We start from the raw sequence: 27,860 nt of genomic DNA, 5'->3' as shown, positions 1-27,860 counted from the left end.
TCATCACAAAATCCAAATCATCAATGAATCATATTCTCTCCAAACTATACAAAATGCAGATTAATACAAAATAAGAGATCCTGACCTTTGACACCACCATATTACCTCAGGGACATTAAAACAAGTCCAATAACTGCTTTCGATATTTCAAAAAAAAAAAAAAATGTAACTGTCCATGTCAGATAATTGTCATACCTGTGCAGAATTTGGTATCCCACATGATATAGCTGAGGGAGCACATGTATCTTCAAATCAAATACTGTCATCAGACAGGAAGAAAACTACCATGAAGTCTTCAATTCTTTAGTCTGGTTCGAGATTTAAATTCAAGGCTATATATAAAGTTGGTCCCAAGTGTGCCTCTCTCTGTTTTAACAGGTGTTACAAGAGTGCCTCTTTTAAACAGGTCCAGCTCTCCAAACTATGACAGAAGCATTCGCAGCTGCAAATTACTACATCACATACCATTTGTCCATGAATTCAGGGCTCTGCTCATCCACAAAGACAGTTTGCTAATGTACTGGACATGTGGAGCCCATGGTCTGCTGGTCCGAACCATTGATCTAATTCCCCATTGATGAAGAGTCCTCAGAAATGTTCCACATTGGAAGATCCCAATTCTTCATTTGAAGGCCTGCAAAGAGATGTTTCTGAGAAAATATAGCAACAGCCTACATTCGATTTGAAAAGGACTAAATAGAAAGGCTAGGAACTTCCAGCAACCCATGAACACAATGTACAGAGTCGTGCACATCAGAGAAGTATAAGGTTGCTGGTGAGCTGAACACAGGAACCAGGTTTCCTACTGAGCCAGACAAGTATGACTCAGCTCCAGTGTTCTGCTAAAGCAAGTCTCAAGTATGAATTTGAAACACCGATTTTGTGCCTGTACCTGAGCTCTCCAATATTAGTGATGATGGGGCCGGAGGGGCGGAAAGCGACAATGATGAAGATACTGACATTGCCACACACGAGGAACTATCCTTAATGAGGGTTATCAGCTTCCCTGACTCAGTTATCACAATAAATATGAGTTCTTTTTCTCCATCGACAATGATAGGCACGATGGTGATTGAGCCTTCCAGTACTTACGGATGCAGAAGCTTATCAGCTTTTGATGGCATCACTGTGGACATTTCCAATAACTTCCATGCATACACTCATATCATATGAAGCTGACCTTATATATTCCAGTTAAATTTTAATTACCACCAACTGGGACCCTCATTTCACAGGCCGCACCCCAACGGTCCTGACACGGAACCGATACTGAGGTTGCACATCTTCCGCTTCGTCTTCTTCACTTGAATCATCTTCAACCTGGTCCCACCGTGAGTAGTCCAGCCCTGAATGACCTTTCGGTTTTGGGATTGCTTCCCATCCTTTGGGATGTAAATCAGTGTCCTTGAGGCTCTCAGCCTGCGTTACGGAGAGTTTGGAATTATTGCTTGGAGTCTCAGCTTTCCGATCAGAGATTACTACTGCACCTACGGCATTCTCTTGTTGATCATCAGCTTCCATTGTTTTTTCTTTAAGCTCAGCCTTCATTGATTCTTCATCTTCAAGCTCAGATTCCATTGCTTCTTCTTCAAGCTCAGCTTCCAGTGCTTCTTCAAGCTCGGCTTCGAATGCTTCTTCTTCAGATTCGGGTATGGGAGTGAGTGACTTCACAAATGAAAAGAATGCCCAAGTTAGTTGGTCGGGAAGGTACAAAAGATGATTTACAACAAAATTTTCTTCCGAAACTCAATTCGCGTGAGCCAATAATAATGCAGGACGGTCTAAACTACAATGCATGTGTGAACACAGAAATTATCCAGCGAAATAAACTAAGCAAATCAATTGAAATACTCAACATTCCACAAAGGAAACATGCAATGGTTGAAGACCATCATCACAATCTTGTGGTACCGTATTCAATTCATGCGTGGATTGGATATGGCGAGGGATGGGACCTCCCGATCTTGCATGGTTTCAATCCAACAATCAATGCAGCTTCTCTAGTTCAGGAAATCAAAGGATTTCTAGAATAGGGACGGTTAGAAAATCTGAGAAATGGCTGGGATTAATTCTCAGATTTTCAGGGTAAGGAGACTTTAAAGAATCTAATTGTAAACAGTAGCAATCAACAAATACTAGGCATAGAAACAGAAGAAGGTTGGAGGGCTAGAAATAGAATTTAGAAGAAGAGAAGATATTAAGGGAAGAAAAGAAATTGCCACAGAGAGAACAGGGAATGAAGCACCAAGCTTTCATTAAAAAACATCCTTAGGTTTAAGGTAGAAAACACACTATTTATAAAATTCGGATTTTTTTTATAAAAAGAAAAAAGAAAAAAAAAAAAAGAAAAAAAAAAAAGAAAAAATGCGCAAAACAAAGCTTTCTAAAAAATCTCACGTAACAGATCGGTCTTCTAACTCATCCTACATGTGTGTCCTCCTAATGTGGGGCCTTCAATTAATCCAGGGACACGTGTAAGGTCTTAAAATCCTCCTTGGTTATGCCACGAACCATTATTCAGCCATAAAGATGTATTCGTCAAGCGCCTTCATCTTTGATAAACTTTGAAGGGTTTAATGTCCTCATCAACTCCCTTCAGGTGAGAAGAACTCGGCTCTGACGAGTTAAGACTTTTGTGCATCTCGAGAAAGTCCGCATCAATCCGCCGCAGTTCGGCTTCAGTAAGCCACGTGGAATCGGATGGTGGCTTGTTCTTCCATTTGACGGGGTACCTTTGGAAGCCCCCATCTCGTGTAGAAACAATCTCCTCATCCACTATCCCTTCAATCTCTTTCTTACAGTCAATTGATGGTGGAAGGGGTGGAGTGGCTTGAGAAATAAAGTCGGAAAGTGACCAAGGGTGGGAAGAAGAAACAATGGAAGGATTAGGACAGAGGACTAGATCTTCCACATTGATCGTCGGATTTATTCCCATTGCAGGTGGAAGGTTTACCCTGTACGCATTAGACCCAATTTTACGCAATACTTTGAATGGTCCAGTACTGCGAGCTTGTAATTTTTTAGCGGAACCCTGAAGAAACCGCTCTGGTCTAATCCTAACCATTACATAATCTCTTGCATTAAATTCTGTCCACCTACGATGTTGGTCAGACATTTATAATTATCATTACTCGCATTTATTTGTTGTCTAACATGTGCATGCAAGTCATGAATGTGTTGTGCAAATGCATTGGCCGACTCAGAAGATCTTTGGGTAACTGACATGGGTAACTAGTCTATAAGCATCCTAGGTTTGTACCCACTAACAATTTCAAATGGACTCAACCATGTAGATCTATTGACTGAACTATTGTAGGCGAACTCGGCTATAGGTAGAATCAAATCCCAAGTTTTCACACGTTCACCCACTAAGCATCGTAAGAGGTTTTCAAGGCTGCAATTAACCACCTCAGTTTGGCCATCAGTTTGGGGGTGGTATGCAGTAGAAAATTGCAAACGTGTTCCCATCATGTGCCATAGTATTTTCCAAAAATAGCTGGTAAATCTGACATCATAGTCAGACACTATGGTCTTAGGTAAACCATGGAGACAGACCACACCATCGAAAAAGACCATAGCAATATTAAACGCATCCGAAGTTTTAGAACATGGGATGAAATGCGCCATCTTAGAGAAGCGGTACACAACAACAAAAATGGAATCGTGCCTTTTAATTATCCTGGGAAGCCCAAGCACGAAATCCATGCTAATGTCTTGCCACAGAGCATGTGGCACAGGTAATGGCGTATATAATTCATAATTTTTCTTTTGTTGCTTCGCCATCTGACACGTTCTATACTGCCCTAAAATTCTGGTGACATCTCACTTGAGACTTGGCCAGTAGAAATGATCCTCTACGAGGGTAATAGTCTTATCGCGGCCAAAGTGGCCAGCTATCCCTCATGAATGAAGCTCTCATACGAGGAATTCACGGAGGGATGTATAGGGAATACATAAACGATTTCCTTTAAAAAGGAATCCATCTCTCAACAGGAAATCCCCCGCACTTTGTTGATCACTCGAGGTTGACATATAGGTACCCCCATGATCTGGACATGTGGGGTATTCGTCTCTCAGTTGCTCAAAGCCGACAACTCCTACACTCAAAGAATTGAGCAACGCCACTTTACGACTAAGGGCATCGGCTGGTTTATTCTCTACTCCAACCTTATGTTTCAAGCCAAGCGAATACTCTTGAAGGAACGCAACCCACTTAGCATGCCTTGTGTTAAGTTTCTTCTGGAAGTGAAGATAACGTAAGTCCTCATGATCAGAAAAATAAGACAAATTCTTGTAGTAGGAGGTAGTGGCGCCAATGTCTCAAAGACTACACTATCGCATAGAATTCATTGCCATAGGTAGAGTATCTTTGTTTTGCCTCATTCAATTTCTCATTGAAATAGGCAACAAGATGACCCTCTTGACTCAGAACTCCACCTATAACAAAACCAGACGCATGACAAGCAACTTCAAAGACTTTTAAAAAGTCGGGAAGGCACATGACGAGAGCTTCGACCATCTTGCCCTTAATTTTTTTGAAAGCCTTAGCTGCAGCTTTCAACGACACAAATTCTCCCTTCTTCTTACACTCTGTAATGGAAGCCATAATCATGCTAAAACTCCTAATGAACCGACGATAGAATGTGGCTAAGCCATAGAAGCTTCTCACTTCATAAGTGTTCCTCGGCTCAGGCCAATCAATTATGGCCTTGACTTTCTCTGAGTCTACACGCATCCCTTCTGCTGACACTATAAACCCTAAGAACACAACCTGACTAGACATGAAGAAACACTTTTTAAGGTTAGCATATAATTTCTCCACCCTAAGGACGTTACAGACTAACTTCAAATGTTCAAGGTGTGATTCTCTAGTGGTGCTATAGATCAGGATATCGTCGAAGTACACCACTAAGAATTTTCCCATGAACGGTCTCAAGACCTGAGTCATCACCCGCATGAAAGTGCTGGGTGTGTTAGTCAAGCCAAAAGGGATGACCAACCACTCATATAGTCCATCCTTCCTCTTAATGGCTGTCTTCCATTCATTACTGGGGCATATACGAATTTGGTGATATCGACTCTTGAGATCTATTTTGAAGAAAATGGTGGATTTAGCCATCATGTCTAACATGTCATCAAGCCTAGGTATGGGAAACCTATCCTGGACAGTGATTTTGTTGATGGCTCTACTGTCCACACATGCGCCAAGTGTCATCTTTCTTAGGTGTCGGTAAAGCGGGTACAGCACACAAACTCATGCTTTCCTAGATAAAACCCTTTCGCAAGAGCTCATCTACCTGCTAATTCAACTCTGCATGCTCTGTAAGGTTCATCCTATGGTGAGGAAAGTTTGGTAGAGTCAACTCAGGAAAAAGATCAATAGCATACTAGAAGTCCCTCATGGGTGGCAACTCATTTGGCAAATCCTCAAGGAATACATCTCTGTACTCCTCCAAGACCGGGACTACCTCATGAGGTAACTCTACTGGTACTTCTGGTATAGCCTCTCTAGCCACTAAGGCATACACCATTGAATCCTCCTCAGTCTCTCTTTCAAACTCATTAGCTGTGATGATGTGGAGAGACTTGGGTGTGGATTTCCTCAATTCTTTAAGCTCACTAGCCTTCTCACATTTCTTATGTGCAGTGTTTTGTGGTGGCATAGAATTAATTTTGATCTTCTTGCCATTATGCATGAAGGTAGACGCATTAGAATGGTTGTAGATCGTAACGTCATTATCGAATAGCCACGGTCTACCTAGGATGATGTGACCTACATCCATAGGCAACACATCACACCACAAGGACTCCTTATAAGACCCGAACTCGACGGACACAAGACATCGATGGGTGAGAGGAAGGGAAGTCTTGTCTACACATGAGACTTTGTACGGGTCAGGATGAGGGGTGGCCTCTAACTTTAGATGGCCTAAGGTGCTAGTGGAAATTACATTCTGCCAACTCACATTGTCCACTATCACCTTACAATTTTTCTCGCCACATTTGGCGATCGTGTAGAAGATAGTGTTGCGACGTTGGTTAACACCACTTCTAGCTTGGGCTAGCACACACTTGACAACTGCTAGTGTGGCATTATCACCCACCTCATCCTCATCACTCAATGATTCTACGGGCTGATATTCTTCAACTTCAAAGTCGCCCTAATCATACTCGTTATCCTAGGAATCACCTATGACCAGTGTTCGAATTATCTCCGATATTATCGAAATATATCTCCGACATTATCTTTATCTCTAGCTCAGCGATACCGATAACACTAGTAGCGATACCGATAACGCTGGTAGTATCAGAAGTTCCAGGTATTAGCAATGTATCGCTAAGTATCGCCAACGTATAATATCACTAATATAATTGTCAATATTTTCAACTATGTAAATTTTAGGTGTCGCTTGTATTGTCAATGCATCAATATTGCTAATGAATCGCTAATATTTTCGACTATGTAAATTCTATGTAATGCTTGTATCATAAGTGTGTCAAAAATATTTCAATAATATCACCAACATATTGATATCATCGAAATTTTATTTATTTTAAAAAAATTTCATGGGCACATGGTTGTATTGTCGTTGATAATATTGATAATATCTCGATATTATCAATATCACAACATGTGCGATATTGAGAGAACAATCTTTCGTTTCCTTTCCAATTGTTGATGATTTCTTGGTGAATTATCATGTGTTGTTGATATTTTGCAATATCGATGGATGTTTGGATGGAAGGTTGGATGTTTAAATAGGCCGGATGGGATGGTTGGATGGAAGGTTGGATGTTTAAATAGGCCGGATGGGATGGTTGGATTGATTTCTTACAACAACACATGCTTTTAAGGCCCCATTAAATGGAAACTTGTTATGTATGTATTCTTTTTGCAATTTTTTAATTTCAAAATATATAAATATGTACATTTTAACATCTCCTGAAGTTTCACTGAAAATCCCACCTTTTTTCCCATATTTCCCCGCATTTCCGGTTATCAGCGATATTATCGACGATATCAATATTGTTTCTGTATCCTTAGCCAGTGAAACTTGTAGCAATACCGATACTTCGAACACTGCCTATGACTAAGGCTTTTCCTTTGCTCTTAGTGGGACACTGATTTGCAAAATGGCCAATACTCCCACATTTGTAGCATCACACATTCTATCTTCCACTTGAACTAACACCAATGACGCCTTTTCCCTTGCTATCCCTAGGCCTAGGCGGAACATTCGCCTGCGCCTTGGGTTGATTACCAATCTTGAGTCTAGTTCCCTAAGAACCAGTCCTAACATTGAGTCTCGGGAATCAAACCGTCTTATAACAGGAGTCTTCAAATACTGCTCTAATTCTTGTACCACTTAGTACATCTCGTCCAAATCTGTCACGAGACGAGCCCAAAGCTCGTGCTAAAGATCCGATTGAAGGCCCGTCTTGAAATGCATGAGCGCAACTAGAGGGTCTTCCTCAATGTCACACCGCATCATGAATTCCATAAATTTTGCGATGTATTCCGCGATAGGCATGGATCCTTGGCGTAAAGATTGCCATCATTCCAGGAGCTTCTAGCCATAAGAGAGAGGGAGGTATTTCTCTCTTAGCATAGCTTTCATCTTGCTTCATTGGGTAACGGGAGCTCCTCCCACCCATTCAATCATACGCTCCGTATTGGTCTAAAACATCTTCGCTTGCCACAAAAGCTTCATTTTGGCAAACCGCACTAGTCGGTTCTCTAACATCTCATGCCACTCAAAATAGTAGTCCATGTCAGCTAACCAATCAAGGAATGCTTTGGGGTCAAAGCGAGCATCAAAGCTCGGGACATCAATCCTGACATTCTTCATGGCCCTCTCATCAGGATCAAAGCGGTTCTGATATGCCCGTTTTCTTCCCACATGCCCGCCATTGGTAGGGATTTGTCTAAGGGTTGGCTCCTCACTGACACCACCTACCTGCGATTACACATCTCCCCCAACAGTGGGGTTCTCCCTTTGGGATGCCTCTAATTGCTCAAGTCTAGTTTCGGTGGCAGTCATTTTTCGTTCGATATTTTTATTGGATGTCTATATGGCAGTTATCTTTTAGAGTAATTGAGTCAGGTGATCGGTTAATTGCCCGTTACTCATGATGGGGTGTCGGCCAAAACCCTTACTTCCCCTAGCGGGCATACACAAAAAAACTCGAACTCGATTTTCCTAAGCTCGACTCTAAGGTTTGAACAAACCTCAATATGGGATACTATTTCTGTATGATGTATGAATGCTGCTGATTTTTAGATTTAACTAGAATGAAAACACAAATCTGGAAATTCAGATTTATATCTCGTAAGGCTGTGAATCTAAAAAATCAGGTTCGCAATTTCGGTGAGATGTAGATCTGGAATTATTTAGACAATCCTAGATAAGAAAACAGATGATCCTAAGTTCGGATAACTCGATCTAACAAAAACCATGCAAAACCTAAAGCTTTGATACCAAATTTGATGCAAGACGGTCTAAACTAGAATGCATGTGTGAGCACAGAAATTATCCAGCGAAATAAACTAAGCACATCAATTGAAATATTCAACATTCCACATCATAGTAAAGATAATAACAAAGGAAACATGCAATGGTTAAAGACCATCATCACAATCCTGCAGTACCGTATTCAAATCATGCGTGGATTGGATCCGGCGAGGGATGGGACCCCCCGATCTTGCATGGTTTCAATCCAACAATCAATGCAGCTTCTCTAGTCCAGGAAATCAAAGGATTTCTGAAATAAGGACGGCTGAAAAATCTGAGAGAGGGTGGGATCAATTCTCAGATTTTCAGGGTAAGAGAACTTCAAAGAATCTAATTGTAAACAGTAGCAATCAAAGAATGCTAAGCATAAAAAAAGAAAAAGAAGATTGGAGGGCTAGAAACAGAATTTAGAAGAAGAGAAGATATTAGGGGAAGGGAAGAAATTACCACACAGAGAAAGGGGAATGAGGCACCAAGGTTTCATTAAAAAACATCCTTAGGTTTAGGGTAGAAAACACCCTATTTATAAAATTTGGATTTTTAAAAAAATGACTAAACTACCCTTATAAAAAAAAAAAAAAAAAAAAAAAAGAGCACAAAATAAAGCTTTCTAAAAAATCCCACGTAATAGATCGGTCTTCTAACTCATCCTACACATGTGTCCTCCTAATGTGGGGCCTTCAATTCATCCAGGGACACATGTAAGATCTTCAAAATCCTCCTTAGTTGTGCCACAAACCATCATCAAGCCATAAAGATATATTCGTCGGGCGCCTTTGTCTTTGATAAACTTTGAAGGGTCTGATGTCCTCTGAAATAAGGAATGTAAATTTTGCTAAGCTCACATGCACCACTCTCTAATCCATGCACACCTATACATGCGGCCACATGTTCTAACCTGGTGTGGACTCGAGCCATGCAGATTTGGGCCAATCTGTAGAAAACATGTGCTTGAAAATATCATGCCCAGTCCACTCGTAAGGAGATGACATGTTTATGTTGAATGTAGACCACTGAAAATTCTTTTGAGCCACCCACCTAATAGGTTGATCTGTCCAATCTTTCAGTCAGGTCAAAAGGTGGGACCCATCTTATGCATTGTTTGGATGTCCAACACGTGTCAGTGAACATTGAGGTGCATGAGCGCTCTTAGCAAAACATGAGGATGCATTTGGGTGTTCTAAGCTTTTGGCCATGAGAGAAAAAGAAAGAAAAAAAAAAAAAAAGTTGACAAAAGTAATGATGGAAAGCCATTTCATGCTGTTCCCATTTTCCAACCCGCTGGAAATCCATGAGGGATTGGTTCCACAAAATAAGAAAAAATACAAATAAAATCATCAATCTCTGAAATTGGCCGAAGCTATGCAATAACAAGTGTTTCAGTTATCAATCAGTTGAAGAATGAAGCAGGGAAGAGGGATACCAATTGTGTCTTCAGTCGAGCTTGCAGGTTATGGTACACATCAGAAGACGGGTTCAGCTCTATAAGCCTATTGACATCGAAGAGTGCTGATTGATATTCCTTAAGGGTGACCAGAGTCTGTGCACGCAGCATCAAGGCTCCAGTGTGATTGTGATCCAGCTCAAGCACTGATGTACATTCTTCTGCTGCCTAAGAGGGTAATCTCTGTCAGTTGGATCAGAAAGCCCCAACAGCCAAACAGGTCATCGATTTCATGTTTTATGATTAATGAGAGAAATACAAGGATATATGTGCCAAAGAGGATTGAGAGCCACCTTCGTGACACCTCCACGGCTCTGCCCATGGGTCAACTGTGTGGGATCTAGGCATACATCAGGCAAGCTCCACCATGAGCATGCCCTGGCCCAAAATTCAAGCCAATCACTCATTCGATGGGCCACACATGTATGTTGAGGGTGGAGCATTGGTCAATTTATCTCGACGATTGATTTACACATGCACCACACCTGATGAAAGGACCAGCCTGATTTTGGGGCAGAACATGTCCATGATTGAGCCTGCTTGACAAGGAACTCACACACAGGTTCCACACTTGCAAGCATGCCATGATGAGAACTCTCGATCCTCTTCAAGCAGAAATCATTAGCAGCGCTCAAACTGTACACATTCCATATAATTAATGCCTTTTATACTAAAGAATAAACTATTCTCAATATCCAAGAAAACAGAATTTCCAGCATTGGAGGCAGCTGGAAATGCAAGGCCATCTCTTGTTCTTCAAGGAATCCCTCAATTACTAGAAGCAATTGGAAGCAGGACAAATCAGTGTTTTCAGTATCTTGTGATATCTCTGACACATCCCACGATATATCTGTTGTCCCAGGTGGGCAATACAAAACCTAACTTTAAAATTCATTTTTCATGGTACCGTGCAATATATCGCAAGATATCACAATATATCGTGATATCGTGCGATATATCCACACTCTTCCTTTACAAATTCTTAAATGTATCGTGCGATATCGAAAGAGATAAAGCAAACCACTGCTGTTTTGTTTGGAAAATCCTCAAAAATTCACAAAAATCAATTTTTTTGCCACAAAAAAAAAATAAAAAATTACTTCCTAGTTCATTGTAAGTTGATTTCGACCAGTCCACTATAGTTCATTGGAAGAAAATCTTCAAAATTTCTCCAAAATCATGATTAGAAGCTTCTTATGGCAAGATTCTAAAAGATGTGTATTTTTTAATTTTGATTCTTTTTTAATATGTTATAAATTGTGTCAAATGGTAAGAAATCTATTATTCTTTATGTTTTGTATGAAAAATTATAAATTTGGAGCTTTAATTTCGAGCTTTGAGGGTGATGGGTCAAGTTGTGAAAAATTGAGGAAAAATCAATTTTTTTCTAATTTTTCCCAAATTGGTTGCAATCTTAATGTCAAACATGTATATAACTTGATCTACACATTCTTGGCAATTTGGGGATTTTTCCAAATATATATATATAATAAGTTTTAGTTAAAAAATAATTAAAAATGTTAATTTTTTAAAACAAAATTTATTTTTAAATCCACATATTTCAAGTTATCTACTTCTTTTGCTTTTGAATGTAATTCTTGTGTTTCCATACATGTTTTCTTACATTTATAAGTTTTATGAATTAACTTTCAATATAGTTGCATTAGTTTAGTTAGATAGCACATAGATTAAGATCCTATACAAAGGAAAACTATCATGTGCACTTGTTTTTTGTGATTTTTTCTAAAGTATGTATTGGTGGCTTTTTTTAACAATCGCTGAAGTTTCATTGAAAAATTCGATCAATTTTCCCATGTTTCCCAACAATGGTGATAAATTACGCAATAAGGCGATATATTCCGTGCCATAACCGATATGTATCCATTTCCCAAGGGTGCGATACATTACATGATAACAATATGGAAAACATTGAGAAGAACAACAACAAAATGAAGAAAGAAACTATTTTAGAGATTCGAAGCATCTAGGAACTGCTAGATTTTGGAGTGGGACACTCCAAGTAGAAGTTTCACATGATTATAAGATTAATTGCAAGATGCATCAAAAGGGTCATGGATTCATAGCGTATCCATGCCGGATACGTTGATATTACATGTAGTTCTGCACTCAAGTTATATCCATTCCATCTAATTCATAGGTTAAGGGTAGTCTTGCACAGAGTCGGCATTTAAAAGTAACAGAAAGGTGGCTTTTTCAGCTGATAACATTTTCTAATAATTTTTCAGCTTATAACATTATCCATTCATTTATTATAATGTTAATTTTAACTATAAATTTAGTATCCTTCTTCTTGCTTCTTTTAGCTTTTGTTGAAATGGGAACATCCGATTTTAGTTGTTTCTCTAGATTTTTGCTTAGGGCTTGTTTGGATTCATGAAAAGCATGAGAGAGGAAATAGTGTCTCTTGAGAAACCTTATTTTCAAGAAACTGTGGGAAAGGAAAATTGTTTTCCTTGTTTGTTTTTTAACAAGATTTTCATAGAAATTTATAATCTATTTTAAAGTTTGTTGTTTGGCAAAACAAAAACTTTCCTTGAAAATATTTCAGGTAGTCACTAGCATGTGCTAGATTAGCACATGTGGTAGTGCATGTGGGATGCTTAGAGATGAATAGTGCCACATGTGAAATACACGGCATATGTGGGCACTTGAAACTGAATTGTGGCACGCGTGGTACATATAAGGTGTTTGAAGTTGTATGGTGGCACATGTGGCACAAGACATGCATTGGCACATTTGACATATGGGCACTAAGGCTAGATGATGACACTTGTGCACATCGGCACCATTGGCATGTGGCATATTTGGAGAATGAAATATGGACAATGGCATGTGTGGCACATTGGTGCATGTGGGGTGCTTTGCACATGTGGGGCACAAGTAAGATGAATAGTGGTACATGTGGCACAATAGCACATGTGGGGCACAAGAGAAGATGGATAGTGACATGTTGCACATTAGCACATTGGGGGCTCTTTACACGTGGGGCATAAGGCTCTTTACACGTGGGGCATAAGATAAGATGGATGGTGGCACATGTGGCATAGGGGGCATGACTGAAGATGAAAAATGTCTCGTTTGGCACATGTGGCACATGTGAGATGATTGAACATGGATAGTAGCGCATTTGGGCTTTAACTATTGAGGAACTCATTTTCCTTTCACCATGGGAAAATGCGTTTCTTATGGGTGGAGATGGGAAAATAAGTTTATTTATTTTCCTACAAACATAGAAAGTGGGAAATGGTATTTCCCACAATTTTCCATAAAGAAAGGCTTAACAAACAACTGAAAGCGAGTTTCATGGTAAACACTTTTTTCATTTCCCATACTTTCCATGAATATAAACATGCCCTTAAGAAAAGGACAGAAACTAATATTATATATGTAAGGCCCGTATCCTGGTCCGTACCGTTTCTTAGACTCCTGTGATCTTCCCCGTCAAATCCCGGCAACCCGCGACCCGTAGACAGCATTTGCGCGCGACCCTAAGTCGCAATCCCGAAGATCTGAGTTAACTCAACCCGAGACTTGTACCCTAGCGACCGCCAAAGTATCCCGTATCAGTATCAGTTAGCGTAACGGTGCCCTCCAAAACCGATATAGATACGGGGGGGTAACGGCGATACGGGGGCGTAACAGCGCAAATTTTTTTTTTGCCAAAAAAATATGAAAAAATATGGATTAAATACAGAATATTCTAAGCATTCCAAATATGCATTCATTTATAAATTTGAACATGTTTATGGTGGTGTAACGGTCCACTCTTTGGTGAGAAGTTGTATCAGACTGTCTGATTAATTTTTGAACCAGGTAACCTGAATTTGACTACAAAATTCATATATTTAATTTTCTAAATATCTAATTTATATACTTAACAATTTAATATCTTTCTCCCAATAGTTCTTTAAAAAAATGAAATTAAATTCAGGTAGATGGCGTTGCCAATTTCGGGCTAACTTGGAGGACCAATCTATGCCCCAAATTAGCCTCAAATTCATGCAATTTATTGCCATTATCCCACTTATGTATTGGTGAACATTTATTGGATAGTGAATCATGAAAAAAAAAAAAAAATCAAAAGTCCCTATTTTAAAAAATAAAAGTCCACAAAATAACAATTAAAACTATTCAAATAATTTGATTTTGGCATTGTGAGTTAGCAATTGCAGTTCATAATTTAATTGGTAAATTTTAAGTTAATATATGTCTCGCGTACAATTTTTTAAGTGCCCGAATTAGGCGAGACTCGAATTTTGCTAGTTTTTTGGGCCCCACCCGTGATGAATGTGTTATATCTAAACCGTCCATTCATTTGATGAGATCGTCTTAAGGCTTGACATGAAAAATAATACAGATCTAATTATCAAGTGGACCACACTGCAAAAAGCAGTGGGGGATTGAACGTCTACCATTGAAACCTTTTTTGAGATCACAAAACTTTTGGATCAATATGAAATTTGTTTTTCCTCTTCATTCAAGTCCTTTTGACCTTATGAACAAATTGGATGGAAAATAAATGTTATGGTGGGCCTACGAATTGTTTAATGGTGAAAATCATCATCTCCGCTGCTATTTTTGGTGTAGTCCAGACGATCTTTGGATACGATTCATTTTTTGGGTAATGCTCTAAAATGATATTTAAAAATAGATGAACGGTGTAGATATAATAAATACATCACTGTGGAGCCCGTATAACTTTGATCTCCTTTGAACCGTTCGTACAACTCGGAGCTCGAGGAGTGTCAGCGCTCGTCTTTGCGTGACACGTACCTACACCAGCTTAGGTACACCTGCAACCAAAAAAAAAAAAGAGGACAGAGGGAAACCGAAAAGAAAAAAGAGGGAAAGAAGAGAAGAAAAGAAAAAAAGAGGGAAAGCGGGAAAGAACACACACAGAGAGAGAGAGAGAGAGAGAGAGAGAGAGAGAGAGAGAGAGAGAGAGGAAGCAGAAGCCGAAGAAGAAAACGAAGAAGAAGAAGAAAACGGCGCAGCCGCAGCAGGGCCGCAGCTGTCCGAGAAGAGGAAGAAGAAGAAGAAGAAGAAGAAGAAAGAGAAGAAGAAAGGTAAGTTTTTTTTATTTTTTATTTTTTTTTCCTTTTTTTTTTCAAGGCTCGTAACAGCCGTTACAGGTCCGTAACGGCCGTTATGGCCCGTAACAGCCGTTACGGTTACAATATCGGCCCATCGCCCGTTACGCCCCCGTGTCGCGTAACGGTCCCCACTGTTACTGTTACGTATCGGTCATTACGGCCGATACGTAACTGATTTGGGATACCTTGGCGACCGTGCCGTCGTCGCGGTTCTAACGCCGCCTGTCACGCGCCAATGCGATACCCAGGCTAGGAGTTGTGGGCCCGCATATATCTCAAGGAAACGCCGCGCATTACAAATTCCGAGAGATTCCAGAGAATCTCTACTCATCTTTCACATCAACTAGTCAAGTAAAACCATCACTTCTACCCATGCTTTCTTTCTCCCCAAGACAAGCACGCCATCCCCTAAGTCAACCCTCATGTCACTCACACCCATCACTCCATCCCATCTCTCTTACACAAGCAACCCATCCCATCCCTTTCTCTCTCATTTTCTCTACCCATCCCAAGCAACCAAGAGAGGTGACCGCCCAAGCAAGAGAAACTCTATGGAGAGCAAGAACCCCCAGTGTGAGGCTCACTTCCTACCCAAAATCTCTCATCCCAACCCTTCAATCTTCATCATCCTCCATCAAAGAAGAAGTCTAGGAGCTAAGCATCCCAAGGAACCAAGAAGAAGTGAAATCGGTGGGCGATCTTAGGTGTAGATGATGCTTTTGTTCATCGGACAAGTGGGGCCTACCGGTTGATGGTAGAGATCCCACATTGGACCCTAGGTGTGGCCGATGGCCCACCATGATTCATATGTTCATTCCATGACGGGGCCATTCTCCATGGACCCCATCATTATGTTTATTTTGGTTGTAAGAAGGTCATCTACACCTTGCAATTTGATTGGTGGGAAAGGGACGTCCACCATTGATTTTGATGATTTAAGGGCCCACATGTGATGGGGCCCATTTGATGTATGCTTTGTATCATGTAAAGGGAAGGCTCATAGTGGCGGAGCCCCTCCCCTCACGTTTTTCTCCTTTAAGAGTACACTTTTGTACTTAAGCACAAGGCCAGTGTAGAGAATAAGCCTGCCAATGCGTTGAGTCGTCGAGTCACATTACTCAATTCCATGTGTCGAAGTTACGAGCCTCGAGTGCATCAAAGGAGATTATTCTGAGTGTCCAGATTTTGGAGTTGTGTACGCGTCGTTGTTAGAGAGTCCGTCAGGAGCTAGCAGTGAGTACTTGATTTTAGACGGATATTTGTTTAGGAGTGACCGCTTGTATATACGACGCACCTCCCTCCGCGATTTTCTTGTCTTGGAGTTACATTTAAGAGGGGTCGTGGGTCATTTCGGTTGAGACAAAACCATTGCCCTATTGGAGGATAGGTTTCATTGGTCAAGCCTCAAGCAAGACGTGGTCAAAATTATAAGGCAATGTCATACTTGTCAACTGGCAAAGGAAAAGAAATAAAATACAGGATTATACACACCGTTGCCAGTTTCATTCATCCCTTGGCAAGACATCAGTATAGACTTCGTGCTTGGACTCCCCAAGACTATTCGGAAACACGATTCCATATTTGTTGTCGTGCACCGTTTTTCTAAAATGACCCACTTCATTCCTTGTTCTAAGACTTCCGACGCATCTCATGTTGCCAAGCTGTTCTTTAGTGAGGTCGTCAAACTGCATGGGTTATCAAAAACCATAATGTCTAACCGTGACGTGCGATTCATGAGTTACTTTTGGAAGACACGATAGCACATGATGAACACTAGGCTCCAATTTTCTTCTGCCTACCAACCTCAGACCAATGGTCAAACTGAGGTGGTCAATAGGAGCTTAGAGAGTTTGCTCAGATGTTTAGTGGGGAAGCACACCAGGACATGGGACACCGTACTACCTATAGCCGAGTTTGCATTCAATAGTTCTATCAATAGGTCCACAGGTCTGAGTCCTTTTGAAGTCGTTACTGGTTGTAAGCCTAAGAAGCCTATTAATCTTGTCCCTATGTCAGTCTCATAGGCCATCAGAGTCTGCAAAGTCCTTTACGCATCACATTCATTCATTGCATCAAGAAATCAAGCGAAAGATCACTACTAGTAATGAACATTACAAACTTTCTGCACACCAGCATAAACGTTTCAAGGAATTCAATGTAGGGGACTCTGTGATGGTCCGCATTAGGCCCGAGCGGTATCCTCAGGAGGCCATTCATAAATTACATGCGTATAGCGCTGGACCCTCCAAAATTATAAAATGAAACGGTCTTAATGCGTATGTGGTAGATCTTTCACCTTCCATGAGAATTAGTTCCACATTCAATGTAGAGGATCTAGTTACTTTTCAAGGGACCGTTGATACTTTGTCCGGCCTTTCACCCACCCATCCTGATTCCGCAGAGTTGTCCCTTAATCCATGGCCTCTTCCCGACCTTTCTTTCCAGCATCTACCTCTCATACCTAACCTTCCCACACCCAGAGAGAAAATAGACAATATTCTGAACTATCAGATAGTATCAACGTCGGCCGACGGGTTTCAAAAGTACCTGGTTAAATGGAAGTCACGCCTAGCTTCAGACAGCACGCGACTCACTGAGGAGGAGCTTCAGAGACTTGATCCTGACATCTTGGAGCGGTTCAGGAGTTTTGTTTTGCCAGCGGCGAAATCTTCGCAACCGGGGAAAGTTGATGAGGACATCACGCGCACACGCACGCCCCCCCTTACGCACGTACGCAAGGAGGGCCCCACCGTCGATCTGGATCGATGACGACGTCCAGATAGGACCTCCTAGTTAGAAGACTGCGTTTTGATTCGTTGGAGTAGACCCGATAGTCATGTAAAGTCCACCATGGGTTCTCATGATCGTGGCCCACAATTCTAATTAATCTAGTATTTTAAGTTTTGCTTATTATTAGTATTAAGAATATCATGAATGGTTTAGATTGCTTTGATTAGTTGTTATTTTTTATTACTTCATCGCCAAGTAATAGGTTGCGCACATGGCACAAGTTTTGAAGTATACAGTTTTATTATAAATAGGCACCCCTTGTAGCCTTTTTTTTCCTCGTTAAAGATTAATAAAAATTCCTGCATTTTTCTACTCCTCTGAGTTTCTAAGTTGTAGAAATCCAATTGGGTATGAAACCCTCCCTTCCTCGAAGGGCTGACTACCGTGGTGCGAAGCCACACCTATCCGATTCGCCCCCATCTTCTACCATCCATACTTCTCTTCTCTTACCATCATCTACGCTTCAAATCCGTCCTCTATTGCAACAATTTTTCTCTCTACAGCAAAATTCTAGAATCTGGCCCTACAGGAGGGCTGAAACTTCGGCGGAGCACCACGCACAGACCGCATATCGGACCGGCTTGAAAATCAGGAGTTTTGGAGCCTACCCCTGGCCGACTAGACTCAAGGAGTCGATTTCCGGGTTCGAGGCCCCCTCGCAGGTGCAACCAGGCCCCTGCGCACGTGCGTCAGGTCTAGCCCGCTGTCCGCGCGCGTGGACTGTCTCCAGGTTCTGTTTTCCACCTCTTTCATCCCTCTCGTACTTACTTTCTATAACTCTAACCTTAGATTGCATTATTTTCAATTTGTTTGCCCCCTTTTTCTAATCCTAGGGTTCTCTGAACCAAAACCTGTGAATCCCTTGGATTATGGACATATTGTTGTGCATGTGTGGATGAATTTACTTCCCTTTGAGTATCATTCGGTCCATAATGTTTATTGATCCGGCCCTAACATGTGTAGGTCTGGACCCGCATAGATTCCCCTTGATTGAATGCTTGAACTTTTGTGTGGGATATGGAATTTGTGTAATTGTTTCTGAATTAACGTGATCTTTAGCCTAAAAATCTTGCACATTATATTTGAATTTGATGTCCTGCATCAACGGCCCACCCAAAGACGGAATGAGGCTGGTTTCTTCCATGTATGTATGTATGTATGCATGTGAGTGAGTGCATGCGTGCATTTTAAGCGTGTGTGTGTGTGTGTGTGTGAGAGAGAGAGAGAGAGAGAGAGAGAGAGAGAGAGAGAGAGAGAGAGAGAGATGGGCATCACTTGCGTGTTTTAAAAAACAAGGGACTGAGATAACATCTCATCTCTAAACTTCCCCATATAAAAATATTCCCACCGGATGTTTACAAGTGGGCAAGTAACATGCATTCCGAAAAATAATAATAATAACAATAGGTGACTTATTAATAATAATAATTTTTTTATCTATTTATCGATGAAGTTAACGATGCATGTATGTTTTTTAATGGTTCGGTCTTTATAATTGCCAACTTGATACAGGAATGGTGACCTTGTATATGGAATTGAATTTGGAAACTAATGTCTATACTCTTATAGTACATTTTGGATTTTATTACCTCCAACAAATCTCTTTCACTTGCCTCTAATTTGAGGATTGAGAGGGAGTTGAACTTTCTCCTTAAACCAAAAGGAAACCCTCTTTCCCTACATCTACATTGAAGAATTTCATCTCCAATCTTTTCATCCTATGATGCTCCAAGAATTAGCTTCAAGAGATAGCTCTATACACCAGTCTTCTCCCTTCTAGTATTAGTTTTGTCTAATATTCCTTAGGGTCCTACTTGGTGCAACCTGGTTACCGAGTCAATGAGATCTCAATATCCAAATTGAAAAGAAAGAAAAAAACTTACAAGAACAATGATAGAGTAGAGAGGAAGAGAACTTTTATTGATATCAACATTCTCGCTTACAAAGCTTAAAGAAAAACTACAATTAGAAAAATATTTGAACTACCAACTCCACCACTACCCCCTTTCATAGATCCTAAAAGAATCCTTAATTGAAATCTCCATAACTAAGAGAATCAATCACAATTTATCACAACTAATCTAATATTTTTTCATATAGCAAAAGTCCAATGAAAAGCAAACATGGAAAGCAATCAAATCTCTAAATCTAGACCATATCTTCGATCATATCAATTACACCCTCGTCACATCTTTAAATCAACCCCCTATATCTCCCAAAAATAGCAAAGTATAATCTTCAAATATGTAAAATAAATAAATAAATAAATAGCACATGTTGGGCTTATGGTGGACTATGGGCCTATGTTATTGGTGGATCCTACAGTGGGCCTAGATGGGCCGTGGGCCTACATCACTACTTATAATCTACAATAGTAAAAAGGGCAAGTGCACATCATATGAATGTCCCCTTGAGAATTTGCATGGAACAATTTTTTAATTCAGTACTGATCTTTTACTTTTCCAAAAAGCATTCTCCTCACATATTAAGTCTATGACCTCCCCTTGCCTCGATTCTTGCTCAAAATTCCAGAAAATACATTCTTCGTTCTGTTTGGGACTGGCACATTCAACATGAACACTCAGTTCCTATTCAAGAGAGTCCAAACTTACATCAAATAAGGAGTGCTCAAGAGTATATGCAAGATCTCTTCCAACCCAACAAAAATCCAATGAACCATTGCATGTGGATTTGAGGATTCACACATTAAAGGTGAGATCTCAATGCATGCCTGTAGAAGGTTGAGGAAGCTTATGCAGTTGCAATGAAAGCAGATGGAGAGCTAAAGTGATTCATCTGATTAAGGATGATGGCAGATCATGGTTTGTATTACAATGTTGGACAGGGAGCACATGCAGGATGTCGATCTAGGTGGATTGCCATCTATAATCCATACCATGGAAGAGAGCGGCCAAACATCATAGGGAGAGGTTATTGAGACCTTCGTCATGCTTTAAAACTTTAACCAAACTTAAAAAGAAAAACCCTCATTAGAATATGGTTAAATCATATCCAAATCAATTTTTTCCACAAGTCATATCACTTTTAAATTAGAATTGTACAACTCACTAACTTCTTTTAACAACACTGAAATTTATATGGGGACCGGGGGGGGGGGGGGGGGGGGGGGTGGTCACTGCAACTTAGGCAAGGGGGAATGAGGAGCCAATAACGAGCAATTCTTATCACACTTTTGCAAGGGAATCATCTATTCTGTTCACATCCCTTTGCACACTGGAAGCAATTACATTTAACAGAAAGGAAAAGGCTCCAACTTCAAAGATAACAGACGAATTTATGCAGCCCCAGCTAATAAAATTTTAAAGGTCACCTTCAACATACAAGGGCCCAGAAAAAGATTTAGAAAATAAAATAAAATATAATAAGCCTTCAACCAAACAGCCCAATGGACTTAATGGTATGCCCGTAGGCCTGTTTGTTTTGGAGGAATCTGAGGTAAGGACAGTAAAAACTGTAATCATGATTTGCAAACAAAGAGAAATGCAGTGAATAAGGATGGAAATGTTATTGAGGGTTCCTCTCCATTTCTAAACGGTGATTTTGTGGAAAACAAATTCTTTCTCCTGTTTGGACTGCAATGTGTAAAGATTAGATTCCTTGAAATATTGAGGAATGACTCCAAACAGTCAACTCATATCTTCTAAACAAATTCTCACTGCAAATGACTTTTTTCAAGAATCTCATATGGACTTATTCAATGTTTCAAGATGTAAATGGAATTGAGGATTGCTCAATACTTTTTGCAATCCAAACAGTGGAAAACATTGATTTTTTGGAAATGAGTTTTTTTTTTTTTCCTGCAAAATTGTATCCAGCAATTAGGAGATCTTAGTTAAAGATTCATAGGGATTTTGGGGTGTATCTTTTATGATCTATGAAAGGGGGCTAGTTTAGGTGGTAAAGCATTTCAATTTAATAAGTTTTGTGAGTTTTCTAGGTATTTGTATTTGTAATTTTGATTTCAATAAAGGCAAGATTGGATGAATGGAATTCAAGGAAAAAGAAAGGGAAAAAAGAAAAAAGAAAAAAAAATTATCCAATGATGTTTTCCATGAGAACTATTAAAACAGGACTCCAATTTTGAGTTCTTGTTTGGATAGCAGGTGAAAATCCTATATGCCTCTCACAATACTCACCTAGTTTCTTGTGATAAGAATTCAAATTATAGAAAGGTGTGATGATTGGTGGGTGAACCTTTTCTTTGCTATCCAAACTACACATAGTCACAGAAAAAGAGAACCATTTCCTTTTCCATTATTAGGCATTGAATCCATGGTTTCCAAACATGGCCTAAAGTTGTTTCTCCATCTTTATTCACTCTTTAGGGTTTCTTTCTGACTCGAGTATCCAAATCTCATTGCTTCAATAACCAAACTACATCAAAATGTGATTAACCATTGCGTTAATAACCAAATTTAACGCAAGGGCATTTCACACCGGGCTCGAGTGGGGTAACCCACGGGGTGCGGGGACACACTCGAGGTGGGTGGCCCATGTGATTTGGGGCCCACTAACCCACAAAGGGGGTTCGGCCGAGGTCCTAACCCATGAGATGTGGGGCCTGGGCTATGAGATAAAGGGATTAATTCCCCATACTCTAACAATTCGAGCTTTTAGAGCAAGTGGTTAATTGTCCTGCATCAAATTAGTATCAGAGCCAGAGGTCTCGTGTTCGAGACTCCTCACCGGGGGTGATTAATGTAGGGGCTCGAGTGGGTGTTGAGGGTCAAATATTGCATATTAAACCCCAATTATTACTTGGTTTTACATACATGATAATGCTTAAACGTTCTATTTTAATTATGTTTTTATTGCAAGGTGAATTTAAGAGCTTGGACTGAAAAGGGTGCTAAAAGCATGGATTTGATGCTCAAGAATCACCAAGGCAAGGGACGGATCTTAGGGGACCGAGATTGAAGAATTCACATGCCAAAGATCCAAGAAAACCCAGTAATTGAAGATTAAGAAGCTTGAAAATCGTCCTGAATGCAAGATCACAGGATTCCCACCATCCGTTTGGCTCAAAACTTTATATCTGGCCTTAGGATCATAGAGTAACCGTACATATAAAATTTCAGTTGTTAGATCTTTGTGGAAGTGGCCTAACGGACAGATCAGCCACTAAATCACTGATCTGGGGCCCACTTGATCTCTAGATATGCTTCAATTTTGGTCTCAACCCCTCAAATTAGATGGCAAAATGGATGGACGAAGTGGATTTATTAGAAACATCACGATGGACCCCACCTGGGGATGTGCGTGCACATGGGGTGTGCACTCCCGCACCGCACCGCACCGGCGAGTCCCGTCAAAGGTCGGTTGACCCAACCAGCCCTCTCCTTTACACAGCAGCGTGCAGACGTCGTCCGCTGAAGTGATTAGTGGCCCACCATCGTCCATCATTTGGACGATCTGAACCGTTCATTGTGTTCGGGGGGTGGGGACGACCGCACCCATGGAGTCCTTTTGCTCCCATGCACGTGTACACATGCAGATCACCGTCAAACGCAGGATGAACGGCAGCATGATTTGATACAGTGGGCCGCACCAAAACTCGACCAAAACCACCCATTTCCGACCGAAATCGGTCTAAGAATCCAATGGACAGGGTGGATTTCTCCAAAAACATCACTTTAGGGCCCACCGAGCATCTCAGCGTAAGAACTTTCCAATTACGCACGTCCGGACGCAACTTCCACCGGGGGCCGTTGCACGATCACGGTCAGATCCGGATCTGTGATCCGGACCGTCCAGAAGAGAGAGAAGGGTTCCTTGCACTCCACCATGAAGTCTGAATCGAAGATGGGATGACCACCATCCTGAAAACTCAATCCAAACGCAGCTGAGTTTTGCATTTTCACGACGCGAAAGGCTTGCTGCGTAACTCCTTACGCACGCACCGCCCCTTGTGCGTGAAACCCAGCTGACCGACCTCTTTGTATCTATAAAAGGAAGAGAGAAAGAGAGAGAAAATCATCTTTGGACGTGGAGCACGAGAGAAAGAGAGGGAGCATGGACGGCTTCATCGACTCCTTCCTTTTCGGTTTTTCCTTTAATGCTTTCTTTTTAAGAGATTTTAGTTTACTCATGTCTATGATTGGCTAAACGTCTTAGCTAGGGCTAAGAGGTGAAACTTGTAGCGTGATTGGGATGTTTGCTTTGTTTTGATTCATGTCTTGTTGAACCTTATGGATTCTAGTTTAATTATTACGGAATATTTTTAGTATTTAATGGTTTGTTGTGACTCAAATTACAATGGATCTGAGATTGCTTTGAATATTTTCTTTTTCTGAATTAAGATTGTGAAATTAGGAAATCTTGTTATTCGCCATCATCCCTTGGGCATGGTTGGATGACGGAATCCTTCCTAACTTTCACAATCCTCCTATGATTAGTTGTAGTATTGGTAAATTGTTGTTGTTTGCCTTGTCTCCTAGGCATGGTTAAGTGATGGAATCACTTCCAAATCTCCACCACTCGCATTCATTGATGATTAGATCCATAAGAAGTTCAGAGATCTGACAAATCTCTTCTTACCAATTGGATAGGATAGGACTTTGATTCCAGTTGTGTCCTTGAATCAATACAAGGTAGCTTCCCAATTGCTGCAAGTGGATCCTTGGCACCCTAGTTTTCCCACCATTGAATTTTACAAGTTTTATTTTAAGAATTCACCATTATTCTCTTACATTTTCTTGATTTAGTTTACATCTTCTTCTAGTTCTAGTTTTAGTTACTCTCAGATTACGTACAAGGTTCAGTCTCTGTGGATTCGACCTCGGTCTTACCGAGATTATTACTACATCGTGACCCTATACTTGGGGTGGTGAACAGTGGGGTAGCCCATGGGATGCAAGGACACACTCGGGGTGGGTGACCCATGTGATTTGGGGCCCACAGAGGAGGTCTCGTGTTCGAGACTCCTCACCGGGGGTGATTAATGCAGGGGCATTTCACACCGAGCTCGAGTGGGGTAGCCCGTGGGATGCGGGGACACACTCGGGGTGGGCGGCCCATGTGATTTGGAGCCCACGAGCCCACGAGGAGGGTTTGGCCGAGGTCCTAACCCATGAGATGTGGGGCCTGGGCTATGAGATAAAGGGATTAATTCGCCATACTCTAACAGTTCGAGCTTTTAGAGCAAGTGGTTAATTGTCCTGCATCAAATATTAATGCAGGGGCATTTTCACATCGGGCTCGAGTGGGGTAGCCCGTGGGATGCGGGGACACACTCGGGGTGGGTGACCCATGTGATTTGGGGCCCATGGTAGAGGTCTCGTGTTCAAGACTCCTCACCAGGGGTAATTGATGCAGGGGCATTTCACACTGAGCTTGAGTGGGGTAGCCCGTGGGATGTGGGGACACACTCGGGGTAGGAGCCCACGAGCCCACGAGGGGGGTTCGGCTGAGGTTTTACCAGTCATGGCTTTCAAAGCAAAATCCTCTATTCTCAAAGGTAACTAAATCCCCTACACCTTTGCGCACAAAGGACACTCATCCATGCTAGAAGGTGACGGTATGCAGAATGTCCTAGAAGAGAAGCACCATTTGATGTGCCTTTTATATATTTTGAGCCTCCTCCATTTCAAATATAGCTCATTTGGAATGCTCATAACCTCTTATATATTTTGATCCTCCATTTCAAATATACCTCGTTTAGAATGCTCATAACCTCTTATATATTTTGATCCCCCTCCATTTCAAATATACCTCATTTAGAATGCTCATAACCTCTTTGAAGTACACAATCTCATCATCCTTCCAATTATGGTAGAACATGACATTTCATCAAAAAGCTCCACCTAGGTATTCATAGTAATCCTCTACTATGCCACATTAATGCATGGATATGGAGTAGAGAGACGGAATTAAAGTGGCAAGGGTTGCCTTAACCTCTTTGAAGTACACAATCTCATCATCCTTCAGATTATGGCAGAACATGACATTCCATTAAAAAGCTCCACCTAGGTATTCATAATATCCTCCACAATGCCACATTAATGCATGGATGTGGACTAGAGAGATGGAATTAAAGTGGCAAGGGTTGCCTCTCCAACCCACAAGTCCTCCCAAAACAGACTAACTCAATCTGACATGTAATGAAGATCATTCCTCTCCTCTCCCAAAACAGAATAGACTAACTCAATCTGAAGAAGAATTAAAGTGGCAAGGGTTGCCTCTCCAACCCACAAGTCCTCCCAAAACAGACTAACTCAATCTGACATGTAATGAAGACCATTCCTCTCCTCTCCCAAAACAGAACAGACTAACTCAATCTGAAGAAAAAAGAAGAAGAAGAAGAAGATTGTCTTGTTCATGATTTCCCAAAACACACTCACTCAAGCTGACATGGAGTGAAGACCGTTTCATTATTTCAAAAAAAAAAAAAAAAAAACATTATTCTATTTATGATTTGATCTCAACATTCAAGGGAAAAAGTGAATATCATGGTTTGGGCAGAATTTTGGTGGCTTTAAAAATCTTGACGGTGGTCAATCCTTTTGCTTCTTTTCAATCAACCAGGCATTATAACAATATTCGTGTTGGATTTTTGAATAGTATTGTTCAAGGTTTTGGTTTGTACAAGTGAAATCAATAGTTTAGTTATCCCACCCATTGATATGATGGGTCCCACTCTGGACGGACGATGCACCAAAAAATACCAAAGATAGGAAAATTCCAAACACTTCAACAGGTTGCCCACAAATACACAATTAAAAGTTCACATTCCAGTAAAAGATCAAATATTCAATGGCTACGACCATCCAATCTGGGGATTTCCAGATCATCAGCCATCCAGGTTGAGGGCCATCATATTATCGGTTTTGATGATCAAACATCAGGCACGACTTGCACAAACAGATATTGTCCAACTCTTGGCCCGAGCTTTCTATAATACCTCTTAATCAAAAAGTTTGTACATGGACCATGCATGATATACACTAGATGAAAGTGCTGGTGGGCCTAATGTAAGCCAGAGGACTGTATATAGAAGATGTAGGATCATAAAATCAGCATTCTAACTCATCTAAATAAACAAAGAATAAGAAAAGATTAAAATAAATTTAAAAAAAAAAAAAAAAAACTTTCATAGAAACAAATATGTGATCGGTCATCTTTTTAAATAGTTGGGATCATCACCTTCTTAAAATCATGCAATTTCAAATAGCACGCTGCCCGGTTGCTGTGGAGCGCAATCTTCTGTGCTTTTGTCTTTGCCATCGCAAGCGCTTCAGTGTAGAACGCTAGGGCCTCATCGTGTCGTCCGTCTCTGTAGAGTTGATGTGCTCTTTCAATCCTGTTGAATGCTACCGCCACTGCTGATGCCATTATCTTTTCGCAACCAATTCAAAATTCTGCAAGCTAAAATTATCAAAATCACACAAACTGAAATGTGACTATTGAAGAAAACAAATCGGAAGAAACAGAAATTGAATATGGTATGCAGAAGGAGATCAATCAAGCTGAGAATCCAGAATCAAAACCAATCTCAATTGCAAAATCTGAGAAATGAACAGACAGGTGTAATTACATCTCCCCCAATTGATTCAAAACTCCACCGCAAGATTTGAAAAAACCAAAGTGAATGGGATCAGGAACAATTAAAAACCAAAAGAAGATGGGATTCGCAATTCATATGGAGCGGAGAAATCATAGAAAGGGACTAGTCGATGGAGAGATTCAGATGAGATATATGGATGATGTGGGAGGTTGAGAACAAACCCTTTAAAAATTTTATGAGAAAAATGAGATTATTTTTCCGTTCTCCCCTCTTGCGGAGAGAGAGAAAGACAAAGTGAACCAACGCGGACGCGGTTTGCCTAGTGACCCTGCCACTAGCTAATGGTCGGTGGTCTGTGGGTCCCATCATGATGTGTGTGTTTCATCCACACCGTCCATCAATTTTTCAAGATCATTTTATGGTAGGAACCAAAAATCGAGATAGATCCATATCTCAAATGGACCACATCAGAGGAA

The 27,860-nt window shown here is 40.7% G+C and overlaps 1 protein-coding gene across 6 annotated transcripts; it reads right to left on the bottom strand.

Moving 5' to 3' along the window:
• On the bottom strand, nucleotides 1–27,682 carry LOC131250506 (uncharacterized). 6 transcript variants are annotated; one of them, XM_058250827.1, is made up of 6 exons: nucleotides 27,415–27,670; nucleotides 27,024–27,238; nucleotides 9,937–10,125; nucleotides 893–1,665; nucleotides 196–634; nucleotides 1–44 (listed from the first exon to the last, which is right to left on the bottom strand). In XM_058250827.1, exons 2-4 carry the CDS (start codon nucleotides 27,210–27,212, stop codon nucleotides 1,225–1,227), a joined length of 819 nt encoding a protein of 272 aa, XP_058106810.1. In that variant the 5' UTR covers nucleotides 27,213–27,238; nucleotides 27,415–27,670; the 3' UTR covers nucleotides 1–44; nucleotides 196–634; nucleotides 893–1,224. The 6 variants fall into 6 exon arrangements, with proteins under 6 accessions (XP_058106810.1, XP_058106797.1, XP_058106792.1 ...); XM_058250814.1 differs by having other exon boundaries at nucleotides 1–634; nucleotides 27,606–27,682; XM_058250809.1 differs by having other exon boundaries at nucleotides 1–634; nucleotides 27,024–27,245; nucleotides 27,415–27,671.
• Between the last annotated feature and the right edge of the window lie 178 nt (nucleotides 27,683–27,860).

This window comes from Magnolia sinica, chromosome 1, assembly GCF_029962835.1.
Source record: "Magnolia sinica isolate HGM2019 chromosome 1, MsV1, whole genome shotgun sequence".
NCBI classification, from domain to species: domain Eukaryota; kingdom Viridiplantae; phylum Streptophyta; class Magnoliopsida; order Magnoliales; family Magnoliaceae; genus Magnolia; species Magnolia sinica.
This window is presented reverse-complemented; position numbering and strand designations above follow the sequence as displayed.

What these genes read in the sequence shown, in the direction of transcription:
- LOC131250506 (XM_058250814.1), bottom strand. Translation starts at nt 27,212, where the DNA reads ATGGCATCAGCAGTGGCGGTAGCATTCAACAGGATTGAAAGAGCACAT. An exon ending in AATTGCATGATTTTAAGAAG is followed by an intron (nt 10,126 to 27,023) that starts GTGATGATCCCA and finishes TTACCCTCTTAG; the next exon opens with GCAGCAGAAGAATGTACATC. An exon ending in CTCGACTGAAGACACAATTG is followed by an intron (nt 1,666 to 9,936) that starts GTATCCCTCTTC and finishes TCATTTGTGAAG; the next exon opens with TCACTCACTCCCATACCCGA.